Below are 12,957 nucleotides of genomic sequence, written 5' to 3'. Positions count from 1 at the left end.
GTAAAACAAAGGGTTAAATCCCTTGTGTAGAAAAACTCCCAGTGCATAAATATATCTGCTGCATTTTTACTGGGTACTCAGTAGACAAGGGTCATAACTGGCACTCAGCCTTGAAATTCTTCCATCAAGAGTTTCACAGCAAGTTGCACTTACCGCACTGGACAAACCAATAAAAAACAAAAAGTTGGGACTGCAGTGGGATCTGATAGAAATGCTATGCATTACTGACTTTCAATTTACTGTTGAAGATCCACAGTATCATGGCAGCAATGAGTAAGATGAGAACAATCCCTCCCAAAAAATTACAACCTCTGAACTTTGGTATCACTTCTATTTAACTTGGTGTGTTAATCTTCCTAGCTACAATGCAACGAGAGTGGACTTGGTTAGGATCCTGGTCTCTAGTTTTCTTGTGTTAATGCCCTCTCTAAACTATTATCAAACAGCTAATACATTCTCAAAATACAAGGAATTCCCACCACCTGACAAACACTTTTAAAAGTTTGGGGTGATCGAAATAATTACATTGGATGAACATTCCATAATTCAGTAACACAGTGAAACTATCTACCTTTCCACATGCCAGGGAGAGAAATATTTTTACCAGTCTAACCAATCCCAATCTTGAACAAATGCATCAAACCATTAAGTGACCTACTGAATACATCTATGCTGGGGCTGCAGTCATGTTCCAGTGATGCTTGCCAGACTGCCCCAGATTTTAATGATTTAATGCAATCGTTCTGCAGCTCTGAGGGGCAGGATTGAGGAATTCCTCTTTCTCAGAGGGAAGAATTTGTAATTTTGAAGCAAAAGAAACAACTACTACTTCTCATGACATAACCTCTTTTCTGCAGTTTAGCTTTTGTTCAATAATAGTAAGATTTCCCTCAACAACCCCCACCCCCGTTCCCTCATTCAGCAACTGCTGAAAGCAAAAAGGCCAGAGTTTAAAGGGTGAGTTGCACTTAAGCTTATTGGTTCCGAGGGGCTTAAGTGCTGGATTCTGGCTTAGTTGTGTACACCAGAAAGGTGTCTTAATTAAGGGAGTCACTTGTATCTTTCAGCATGCCCTATTAATAAATAGATAGTAATCATTTTTTATGGATCGCAAAGTCATGACAAAGCACAATGAATCATTGTGAAATGCCTTGTCATACATTGGTGGAAGTACTGCCCTCAGTGAATCCATGCAGCTGTCAGTTCTCTTCTCTTCACACAACAAAATACTCAAACCGTAACTTTTTTTGTGGTGGGGTGGGGTTTAGCATTTTACACTAGCTCTACAGGTCAAAATATGACTTTTTAAATGTACACCCTGTAGACAGAGCTATTGTGTGGGTATGTAGCTTGGAGGCCTTTGCCCAAAATTTTCAGTTGGTGGAGAGAGGAATTTTTAAAGAAGGATAATGATACCTGCTTCAGATATAGGAACTAACCTGGTTGAAGGTACATTTCTAGCATATAAGGAGTTGTCTGTGTTTAAAAAGACATTTTCCAGAAAAAAGCCTCCTTTAAGCAGATTTTTAAAAGGTAGGTACCTTCAGGTTTTATGGGATTGTTCCAAGTAGACCTTCACTGGGACTTTCCAAGAATTGCTTCCATTTACTGAGATTTTTTCTTCAAACTAGAACTATCGAACATAAATGGAAACATTTGGTTGAAATTAAATTTGGTGCATGGATCTTTTAATAAGTGTTTTGATGAAAATAGGAAGAACCTTCATGAGGTCTTGGAAGACTTAAGTCCCAATCACATGCATGTTTAGACAGAAAAAAGACTTACAAATCCCAGCCAGCATATATTAGATCATGCCTTAGATGGCTTTAAAGGGGAATAGTAAAATATATTTAGAGCAGGTCTATCAATGGTTATTGTCTTCAAGCCCAGGCTTCCCTAACCCAGTGCCCTTCAATTTTGGACTAGAGATGGCTGCACAATGGGGTCCATTTAATTCAAGTCCATAATTAGTTATAGCTTCCTTTAACACAGTATGCCCATGTAATGAAGCATACATCTGCAATGCTCAGATGTGACTACAAATGTATTGTTTGCCTGTTAAACTTGTGAGTACTTCAAAGAAGTAGGAAGTGCAAGATTGAACTTTAAAACATAAAATAAATTTGCAAAGTGTGGGAAAAGCAAATATAAGTAATTTGTGATATAGACTTGTTTATAGAATAAAGTAAACAAAACCAAATGAGACCATGAAAAAATCACTGGGAAAGTTAGAAAACCTTGGTGGATATATATCATAGCATTCTTCAGAAGTTTGTATTTTTAAAGAACTGTGGCTGAGGAAATGGAGGAGAATTAATCAGCTTGGTTCACTACTAAGACCAGAACATTCAAATATTTATCCCTTATTAGTTTTTTTCCCTCCACAAACGGAGTAATTCAGAATTATTGATTGATTGATTTGTAATCAGAGCAGTGATTGTTCCTGACAGTTGGGTTATCTGGGTCTTCTGCTCAGGAGCTGTACTTGGGCCAAGTGTGCATGTGTGAGTTTGCATGCATGTTTAGCATTCAGAGTCTATTTGAAGGCAACAGTCAGAAGAGGGAGGGGTTATGAGTGGGCTTTAGTCCCAGGAGTCAAGGCTAAGTCTGTGATAGTGATCAGGGAGGGGGGCATAGGGGAAGGTGCCTGCTTTTCATCATTGTCAAAATGTGGGCTGCAGCTGTCAGGATGTCATAATTGTAGCACATGACCTCCACCAGCATGGGGGGCTAAAATTAGCGAGAGAGTGAGAGAGAGGCTGAGAGCGAGAAAGGCAGACAGGCAAGAGCACACTGCTCTTATCGACAGCGGAGCTGTTCATAAAATCACAAAGCAAGGCAGGCAAGCCCAGAAAAGAGAGGGCTGGCAGTTTAGGGCAGGACTGAATCCTTATAGCCATGTAGTTGGAAGATTCTTCAGTCCTCCAGAGAAGAAAGAATTGTCAGAGAATGTGCCTTCAGTTCCCGTCTCTCTCCATTGCTGGCCCTTTCGTTAAAGACTTGGGAGTACAAGAGTATAAGTGGCTGTGGCTTTTCTTACTCAAGTGGAAGGATCCTAGTAATCCAGCTTGTGAGCTTCATGGATTTCTGAGAGAGACTTCACCCAGAACTCTGCATTCTTGTGAAGCAAGTTTGCTCTCAACGGATGAGGCAGTAGCTTTGAATTAGGGATCTTCAATTACTGTGTTCTGCTACTGATCCAACTACCCTCATGTTGCTGGTTCTCATTGTGCTGATTCTGACACCAGCCCTGTTCTTCTTGACATGGTACTTTTTCTCCACAGGAGGAAAAAGTGGTGGCAACAAGAAGAATGATGGTGTGAAGGTAAGTCCCCCCTCCTCCAGCCCCATTCCTGGTTTCTGTGGTTATTAGGTTGCCTGTCCTCCAGGTGGCAGAAATGGTTGGATCTGTCCTGCAGTGCTGGCACCTAGTGTGGCCCAGGGCCTTTGCAGTCAAGTGTTGCATTGCTGGCTCTCTTGCTTCATCCTCCTCTCATCATAAGAGATGTTTCCTATTATCTGCATTTCTACAAAGCCCAGGTAGAGGAGGAGGAAGAAGAGAAGAAGAAAAAGGAGAAGGAGAACAAGAAGAGGAAATTACTTTTATCTAGTTTGCAACTTGCAGTCCTTAGATGATATAATGGATGCCTTGACTCATGCTCAATTTGCTCAGTTAATTCATAACCCAGAAAGACGGCAGCAACAAGGACTATAAGAAGACAGTTGTGGACAACTCAGCGAGATGGCAGCCTGACCTTTGAGAATGAGGGCTATATATCCCGCCTATTTATTTTACATATGTGGGAGAAAAGCTTATGCCTCTCTCTGGCTGCTTTAATATTGCTGCACCATGATGTCATTTCAGAGCCCATTCAAATATTTGGAGGCCATATTGATACAGTCCAATAGTAGAACTGCAGCTCAAAATCACACAATCCCCTTATGGCATTTGGTGTTCTCAGCAGTACTTTCGTGGATACGTATTATCTCAGAATTCACCTTAGAGTGTGCTCCTGATGGATTCTGCTTGGATGCATCTTCTGGTGGATTATCTTTTCCTGAAGATTTTGGTGTGGGAAGGCCTTCAAACAAAGGTCCACTCCTCTCTGTGAATGCTGAGGTGCAACAGGTCCATGAGGGAGCTGTACACATACCTTCTGAATTGTCTGAGTGAGCTGTATGGCATTTGTAATCCCATGCAAGGAGTAAGATGACTGGTAAGATGACTCGAAAGACTATTCGTCTGGAAGAGAGAGAGAGGTGGGACGAGGAAAGGAAGGATGGCTCTTGGTTTGTTAACTAACGAGGACATTGGCAATGAGGACATCTGAGTAGTTCTTGCTGCTAGTTTATTGTGGTTCATTTGAGTCCACAGACTGGTCTGGTAATGTTGGTATCATAACATTCTGAATCACTAAAAACTTGGGATGGATGAGAAAATGTAGAGGTTTCTCTCATCAACCAAAAAGTGTGTGTGTGGGGAGGGGACAAAATCAGGGACATAAGACCCTCCAGCCCACCTCTGTTGTCCTTTTTCTCAGAGTTGTCCTGCTCATAGCTCTGAAATATCTATGACATTTTAACATAGTGTTGAATGAATTTGTTCAGACATTGTAATAATTTTCTTTTCTGGAAGCCGAACTGGAGTGTTCTGGAGAGGTGTCTGGCCACCCTTTCAGAGTCTCAAGCTGTGTTTTGGTGGCCATTGAAAGCTACTCCTTCTTGTGCCTTGTACCTTGAAGAAGATCCTGACAACAGGGTTGCCAGGCAAGATATACTCTGACTTGCCCACATGTCTACATCCAGTGCCAATACTCTGTCCTGGCACTGTCATCTCAGTTCCATTTCCTTTTGAAGACTCTGCAGAAGAACCAACTTTCATTGGTTCTTCCAATCTCAAGAATGGAATATGTCATATGGCTTTATTGTAAAACTGGCTTGCTCATGAATGGATTCTCATGTTTTGTCTCGCTTGGTTTTACTACTCCTTTCAATGGGAGAGTTGGCGGCTGTTTTAAATATGTTGCATGATAGATTCTGAGGCTTTGTTCTTGGCCACATGGCTAACGTGTCTTTCTGGTGGAAATCACTGGTTTAGCCAGGGATTTGAAACATGCCAGTCCTAAAGAACCAACTCAATGTTCTTGAAGTACTACCCCATTCATGACCAAATGGTAACAGTCTGATTGTAGAAACTTGTGCCACTCTTTTCAAACATTTTAATTATGGAGTAGATACCAATAAATCATTCTGCGGAGACCAACATATGCTATCCATGCAAAATAGAAGGAAATGGGAGTCCATGTCACCAATATGCCTCCATATTTTACCAACAGAAGAAGCTTTCCCCTTCCTTTAACCAGTGGGTATATAATAACCTTCACTGCCCTGTTTGATGTCACCTCCTGTTGCATTGTAAATTAATGAAGTCACTGCCCCATGTCACATTGTGTCATGTCTTAAATTTACAAATTCACTTCCCTGTGTTGCATTGTTTTACTGTATGTATGTATGTCTTACCTTAATGAGGTCCCTGGACTGGTGTTACATTATGTTGTGTCTGATCATTCTACAATTGCTCTCCAGTATGGTGTTCAGTTCATTCTTCCCATCTTGCTAGGTTCTCAGTGGGGACACTGTGCCTCTGAGCCTAGCTTATATAGTCCAAGGTTTATAATAGAGTATCCCCCCCACCCCGCTTTTTTCTGTTGGCTTTTGAGCAGAAGCTTTAGTGGGCTAGCTGGGGATGTCATTTGATGTAACTAGTAGATGAAACAAGGCAGTGAGGATTAGCAATTGAGAGTGGGCATTGGTTGCTGTTTCTAGCACAGGTTCTGGAAAACAACCTTTAATTTCATCAGAGATGAAATATATATATTAGAAAGATATATTTATATTTGAGATATATTTGAAACCTGTTTGTAATTAATAGGGTGGTTAAGGTGGAAGAGTTTACTCTGCCTTTGGTAAGCCTATTTAAATGCTGCATTTTCCAAACTTCATCTGGTTTTCACTGGTTAAAGTCTCATCACTACAGAAATTGCTGCTTTCTAGCAGCAAAGGAGGGTATTTTCTCATGGTGTAGTTATAAAATTTGGAGTTGAAGAAAGAATATGGTAATGAGAAGTCTTCAAATCGGTGTAAAGGGGGCAGAAACATGCAAAAATCAAGAAGAAACAAGAAAGAAATTGTGGGGCTAGAGAATAAGACTTCTTCAAACTATTTTTAAAGTGGTAAATAAGTATCTGATATGAGGTTCTTCTCTTCTGATGTATGTTAAAGCACCGTGTTGAGAAAAGTTAATCATGAGTCAAAGGACATTTTACATCTTGGATTATTCCCAGGATTTCTGTTCTAAACTGTTCAGGATTACTATGATGCACAGAATGAACTTCTTACATCAGGCCTGGAAGAAGCTGATTTGCACTATTTCATAGCACCTTTGGTGCAAGGCCTAGATAATATGTATCAAGCCCTCTGCTCCTGAAAATTGTAAGTGTAATCAGTGTTCCTTTCTTCAGGTAGGAATTGCCCCTATGAATGTCTGCTCATGATTTCATTTTGTTAGACTTCCTCCCTCCCTCTTTTCTCAATTCCTCAGTGAAAGCTAGAAAGCAAGGAGCACAGTGGAAGCTAGAAAGCAACAACTCTGACACCAAATTTTAATTTCCACATAAAGAAATGGATCAGATTTGGCTTATGGTACCTGGATGTGGGTACAATAATGTGGATACAATGCTGTGTAGTCATGACCTTTGAAGATTAAATCCATTAAGGATAGGATGAGAAGCAATGGATTTCAGGTGTAACAAGGATGCAGATTTTAGGGTGCTTCTAGATGCAGGTTTTTTGGTGCCATTATCATGCCTCATTCATGGAATTACTCAGCTGAATGCAGGTCTCTAGACATGAGTGTTTTCAGTTTATAACTCTCAATCCTTTTTCCATCTCATAACTCCTACCACTGATCATCTGTTAAGAGAGAGAAGACAGAATAGCTGCACAATGCCTTTCAGACAGAGGGTGTTAGGATCCCTCTGCTCAGATTAGCAAATAAGAGTTGTTTGACATTTAGTATAGTTGTGTGTGGAAGTTGTGATAACTCGTTCCAAAAACACTTGGAGGTGTCAAGTTTTCTGCTTCACAAAGTCAGATTGGAGAATCACAGGGATGTTTTCTAGTCTTATTCATCTCTGACTCTAAAATGTACAGTGCCCATCTAATCCATGAGCAGAATAATGCAAAGTCGGATTGCTGTAGAGAGTTGGAAAAGCTAGCATTTCATTTAAGGAAGACTATATTTGGGTATTATTGTGCTCACATGTGAAATTAGTATGGCGGTTTTAGCATGGTAGTGAATATTTATTCAGATAGCAAAACATGATGGATCTGCTTGGAAATCATTGCTTGGTTTGGATCAGAAAACTGCTGAGTCAAGAATGAGATGCCAAGTCTGAGCTTTTCTTGATCAAGATATCAAGACTGATAGGATGCAGAGATGAATGGGTTCAAAATTAGATGGCTGAAAACTGGATAGGTCTGGTTGAATTGTTAATTGTGTAGGAAAGTTAGATTGGAGTGGTTTGCATTGCAGTTACTTTTTCTTTGCCCAAGACACGGAAATCTTGCTGTTGAGAATTAGGTTTATTCTCCATCTTTCTAGAAGGATCACAACGTGTGTCCCAAGGCCCACTGCATCCCATGTTCTGTTCTCTTCCTTCTTTCTCACTCTGTGTCTCTTCTTGTCCCATCTCTTCTCCTTGTTTTTCCAGAAAAGAAAGTCCAGTTCCAGCGTTCAGTTAATGGTGAGTGTCTTTGTCTTCCTCAATGCTGATAATGTTGGGCCTCTCAACATGTTCCAGCCTTCCCTGTTCCTGGGAATCACTTTGAGGTGTGGAAAGTAGGGATACTGGTAACCTCTTTGGAGCAACATCTCCCCTACAGATCCTATTAATAGGAATGGCTGGCACAGAAGGACAGTTGAAGCCCAAAAGCACTGAGAACCTAATTCCAATTTCTAGTGAAAGGTTCTCAAAGGAACTTCTCCTTTAGGAGGCCTGCAAGCTGCATCAGTCCAAGGAGCCATGAAGGAAAAGGATGTGTTATATGGCTCTGTTGGAACTGTACAGTCACAGGGCAGTTAGCTCGTGTGGCCTTGGTCAATTTGCCACTTGAGATTGCGTGTAACATGTAAATAAACCTCTGGTGGAATGAACTAGTAGCTCTAGTCCAGCTACCAGAGTTACCTTGATGACAAACCTGGAGAGTAAATGGCTCTCTTTCTCCATGTTAATTTGTGTACCCGTTGGCTGTTTATGGAAGGAGTTGTGTCTTGGCCTTTGATGGTCCCTGTGGGTCTTGGAAACCCTCTCTGTTTTACTGTACATTTCTTTTTTTACTATGCGGTCACTGTGGTCTCTTTCACTCCTGCACAACCTCCCTCACTCTCTCATCCTAGCTCCCTCTCTTTGTTAATTTGTGCATTCCTCTCCTGATTGTACAGTCAACATGATGTCTTTCACCCCTACACAGCCCCTCTTGCTCCTCATAGTTGCAGTTGTAGGTGACCCTGCTAGATCTATCTTTGCACACCTGTGTAGTAGACTCCTGTAAGCAAGATGAATCAAGTTCTGCAAGATTTGTATAGTGAGACTTCCTGTTCAATCATGGTTGTACGATATTAGACAAGGCAAGTACTGCAGCTGCAAAACAAGAGCCTTGGTTATTGATCAGTACTTTTATCTGATACTTACCTGGTTTTCATCCCTTTGCAGGGATTGGTGCTGTTGGGGTAGAATCTGGGTGATAAGTCACCATGTGGTCAGAATCTTTCTGAAAAGAAAAAAAAAAAATCCCCGAACATACACCTTTGAAGTGGGTCTTATTTTGCTTCTGTTCTTTGTCTAGGAATCTTCAGAGAGTACAAACACCACCATTGAAGATGAAGACACCAAAGGTACTGTATAAAGTTCTGGCGGAAGAGGTACAAAACTGAGTCATAACCAATTTTTGGTCACTGACTTTTAATAAGCATGCACTGTGCATTCCTATTTCACAGCTCATCAATAATGTGAAATCCTGTGTGTCAGTCCATATAAACAGGGCTGTTAAAGTAAATCCAAAGCTTGAAGTTTCTTTCTAAGTGAAATAGAACTTTCTCCATGCTCTGTAGCTAGCTCAACAGAAATGGTCAGTTAAAAAAAGGTTTTACTAATCTCAATAAGATTAAATTGACTATCAGAATTTTATACCTAAATCTTCAGCTGTAAAATATGAATCTATTCTGTTAAGTGAAAGAAAATGGCAGTGATGAATTTATTCCCTGATGTAAAGACTAGTTTCATTATACCTTGTCCCATCTAAATCTATCTGCAATGCACAGCATTTTCCTGTAGAGTAATACTGCTGACATAATTACTATCTGTGAATTGCCAAGGCAATTTGCACTCATTCATACTGTTACACATTTGCAGAATCTGTGAGGTCAGTTTCCTGTGGTAATATTTGCACTAAGAAAGTCACATGATAATGTCACCCACCATTGTATTACTGCTGTGATGGTACAACGCGGTGGACAGCTGTACTGGTCAGAGCACCGCTCCTGCTCTGCTCTCCACATGGAGTTCCTGGTTGCACAAGTCACCACTGTGACATGGATATCAAACTTCAAGAAGGTGGCAGCCATGTCACAGTTGTTAATATGAATCAGATGCTTTACCTTGATTGGACTAAAATATCACAGAGGTTCAAGGGCTGATGTCCTTTGGACAAGATATATGGGTTACTCCGTGCAACTCTATTTTCATTTTTCCAAACATCGTAATTGTGTTCTGAACTTGAGCACTAGGAGCTTTTGCCTCCTTCTGATGCAAACATGAACTTTCTGTGGTGGAGAGAAGCTCAAGGTGAAGAACCAAGTCCAGGCTCAGTGTGGTTGGGAAAAGGATTGCACAGCGCCAATATCAAGCTGAAGAAATGAACACAAGTACAAGAGGAGAACGAGGATCTAGACACTTCTTTCCCTTCCATATCCATGTTTACCTCTTGCCTTGAAATAAGTTCCTTGATCTCCCCCCCCTTCCCCCTCACCTATGTGCCACCTGGAGCTCCTACTATAGTTTGCTCAGCATTTTCTTCTTATCAATATATCATATTTAATTAATAACCTACTCAGATGTTGTCTTCATATCTTTGTTGCACTGTTGGAATACAATGATAATTTTACACACTCAGCAAACACTGACTTCCTTTTTTCCACTGACTTCTCTGTTATTGAAGAACCTGAGAAAGGCCTGCCTTCTTGACAAGGCCAGAGTTCCAATAATAGCTCACAAATTATTTTTCAGTGTTAATTAGTAAAGCTTCCCCAAATGAAAAGAACCCATCTGCTATGGAGATGGACTTTGGCCTGACATTAAAGTTAATTAAAAATTTGCCTCTCAGGGAATCACCCATGAGGGAAAATGTGAGGTGTCTCTGGCTATGCATGGTAAAAATTAGTACTTAAAATGACGGAAATATTGCATAGGAGGAAAAGCTTTTATTCTTAACCTTTTGTGGAAAGTTTCTTTTGGGATTGTCTGACTACTATATACAAAGATACAGCTCTGATCGTATTAATAGCTTTGGGTGCTTGTGAATGAGGCCTTTATTGGGCATTACCTCAAGGGGGAATGGCTCCAGATGTCATCACCTTGTAATCAGTCCATGTTCTTTCACTACTTCTGATTTTCTTAACTCAGAGAGAGAGGAAAAGACAGTTGTGCCAGGCCTTTTGACCGATAAGAATTACCAGCTGTCCATCTGGAAGGAACTTTTTTTCTTTTTAGCATTGGGAATTAGATTTATCCACAGTACATGCTTATTTCATTCTTAATAAGTAAACTGTAATGACTTTTCAGAATTATTTGCAGGGTTCAGTTCAGTGAATGCATTGCTATATTTCTGAGATACTTTGCTCCCTCAGATCCAGCAAAAACAGAGGTGAGGAAATAGATCAGAAAATAACCTTTTCCTCTAGGCTCCTAAGAGGAGAAAGGGGGGGGGGGGGTTAAAGCTATGTTGTTTAAACCTACACACTCACACTTATAAAGGTAGGTGAAAGTGATGTGGCTTGATTTAGAATGTTTCCATTGATGGAGGAAAAGGTCCAAAGAAGCTGTTCATGGTTTGGTGCAGCCCTCAGATCCTGACAGAAGGGTTCCATTAAATCACACAGTCACTATTTAAAAGACAGTAATTTGCACACAAGCATTCAGGGCCTGGCAATATGTAATTCAGCTGGAATGTTTATTAAAAAAAAGATGAAGAACAATTTGGCGTGAAAGTAGTTTTTGAGAATAGAGGTGGAGGGGTTGGGGAATTGGTGCTTAACTCTTTCCCTGCTTCCTGTTTCCCAGGTCTCCAAATTGCCATTTCCAAATGGCTTCCACTTTCAAAATTTAAAAAAAAAAATCATATGCATCTGTGTTTTGAACCCTATGGCGGGAGGGCAATTTTTGCTGAAGAAATTGTGGCAAGAAAAAGTGTTATGAATTCACACTAGCTCCCTTTCCCAAAACATGTAATCCTAATACTGGGGCAAATAGGTATTTGCACACTATATACAGTTGGGCCCTTAGGCATAGTAAGAGGAAAAATCACCCACATCTACAGAAGTGTTCTACTTAGGCTTAGTGGGTTTTAAGACCTTTTAATCCAAAATTTTCTTTTCTTATCTTCCAACATATTATTGGTATAGTATTAGAGTAGGACCCCCTTATCCATGAGGGATAGGTTCCAAACCCCCCAGCAGACGCCTGAGACCACAGATAGTAGTGAGCACCGTATACTGTGCATGTAACACATTACTGTCAACTGGAACATGCTTTCTGCTCATGTCTTCCACCCACAAATACCATGCTTTTTCCATCTTAACTAAACACTTGTCATTCACTGTGGCTGTAACCACCACAGTTTGGGAGCAACAGCAATAGTGGAATGAATTTCCTTTTCTTTCTTCACAAGTTCGCAGATAGAATTGGTCTTACCATACATCCAAGCAACCTCAGAATGCAGGGGGTTTTTTTTCTTTCCCTATTAAATCGAGTATTTTCACTTATTCACTTAAAGGAAACACTTTACAACTTCTCTTTGGACATCCTATTTTCCAGCATCATTACTCTTGCACTACAGGGCCATTATTAAGCAAAATAAGAGTCACTTGAACACAAACACTGCAATACCATGAGAGCTGATCTGATAATCAAGATGGCTGCTAAGTAACTAATAGCTGGGTAGAATATAGGGCATGGATATGCCAGACAAAGGGATGATTAACGTCCCAGGAGGACTGCATGAGATTTCATCATGTTATTCAGAATGGCACACAATTTAAATTATGAATGTTTGCTGTATTTCTGTAGTTTTCTATTTAATTTTTTTTGGACCATGGTCAACCATGTTGAAGTGAAACCACAGTGCCTGAAACAGCAGATACAGGGGTTTTACTGTACTGTATTATTATTTTTTATTTTTTTTATTTATATCCTGCCTTTTTCCTACAAAGGGCTCAAGGCAGCTTACATTATTCTCTATTATTCTCTAGAAAACTCTTCACTGAGGCAAGGGGGACATTTTTGTTGGTATTACAATTGTCCCCTCTTTACTGGAGGAAGTTATATTCAGGCATTTTGTGACTAGTTTGCCCATAAGGCCAGGTAATTTTAGTAGCTGGGCTGTAGGACTGTGTCTGCCTGCCATTTTGAAGAAAAGGCTAGAAGCAGAATGGCTTCACCTGTCTAGGGTTTGGGAGCCATATCACTGCTTACTCATGTTCTACTCTCCATTTAAAAGCACCCAGGCTAAGGAGAAAGTATTTTCTTAGGCTGCTCAAATCTCATAAGGTAGCTAAATCTCCCTCACATTTTTCACCACCCCTTCAAGTCCTAGAGAGTCTATTCAGAAGTTCTGGCACCT

At 40.4% G+C, this 12,957-nt stretch overlaps 1 protein-coding gene across 2 annotated transcripts in view; it reads left to right on the top strand.

Annotated features, from left to right (window-relative positions):
• Positions 1–12,957, top strand: part of CAMK2A (calcium/calmodulin dependent protein kinase II alpha) — a 129,717-nt gene that overhangs the window by 106,026 nt on the left and 10,734 nt on the right. The window contains exons 13-16 of one of the 2 annotated variants that reach the window (XM_044454396.1): positions 1,886–1,890; positions 3,285–3,325; positions 7,773–7,805; positions 8,908–8,956. In XM_044454396.1, the coding sequence (XP_044310331.1) occupies positions 1,886–1,890; positions 3,285–3,325; positions 7,773–7,805; positions 8,908–8,956 (128 nt within the window). The remainder of the gene's footprint in view (positions 1–1,885; positions 1,891–3,284; positions 3,326–7,772; positions 7,806–8,907; positions 8,957–12,957) is intronic. The other variant, XM_044454398.1, reaches the window with a different exon arrangement.

This window comes from Varanus komodoensis, unplaced genomic scaffold (assembly GCF_004798865.1).
Source record: "Varanus komodoensis strain SLA01 unplaced genomic scaffold, ASM479886v1 scaffold7_3, whole genome shotgun sequence".
Classification (NCBI taxonomy): Eukaryota; Metazoa; Chordata; class Lepidosauria; order Squamata; family Varanidae; genus Varanus; species Varanus komodoensis.
The sequence above is the reverse complement of the archived record's forward strand: the minus strand, read 5'-3'. Positions and strand labels throughout refer to the sequence as shown.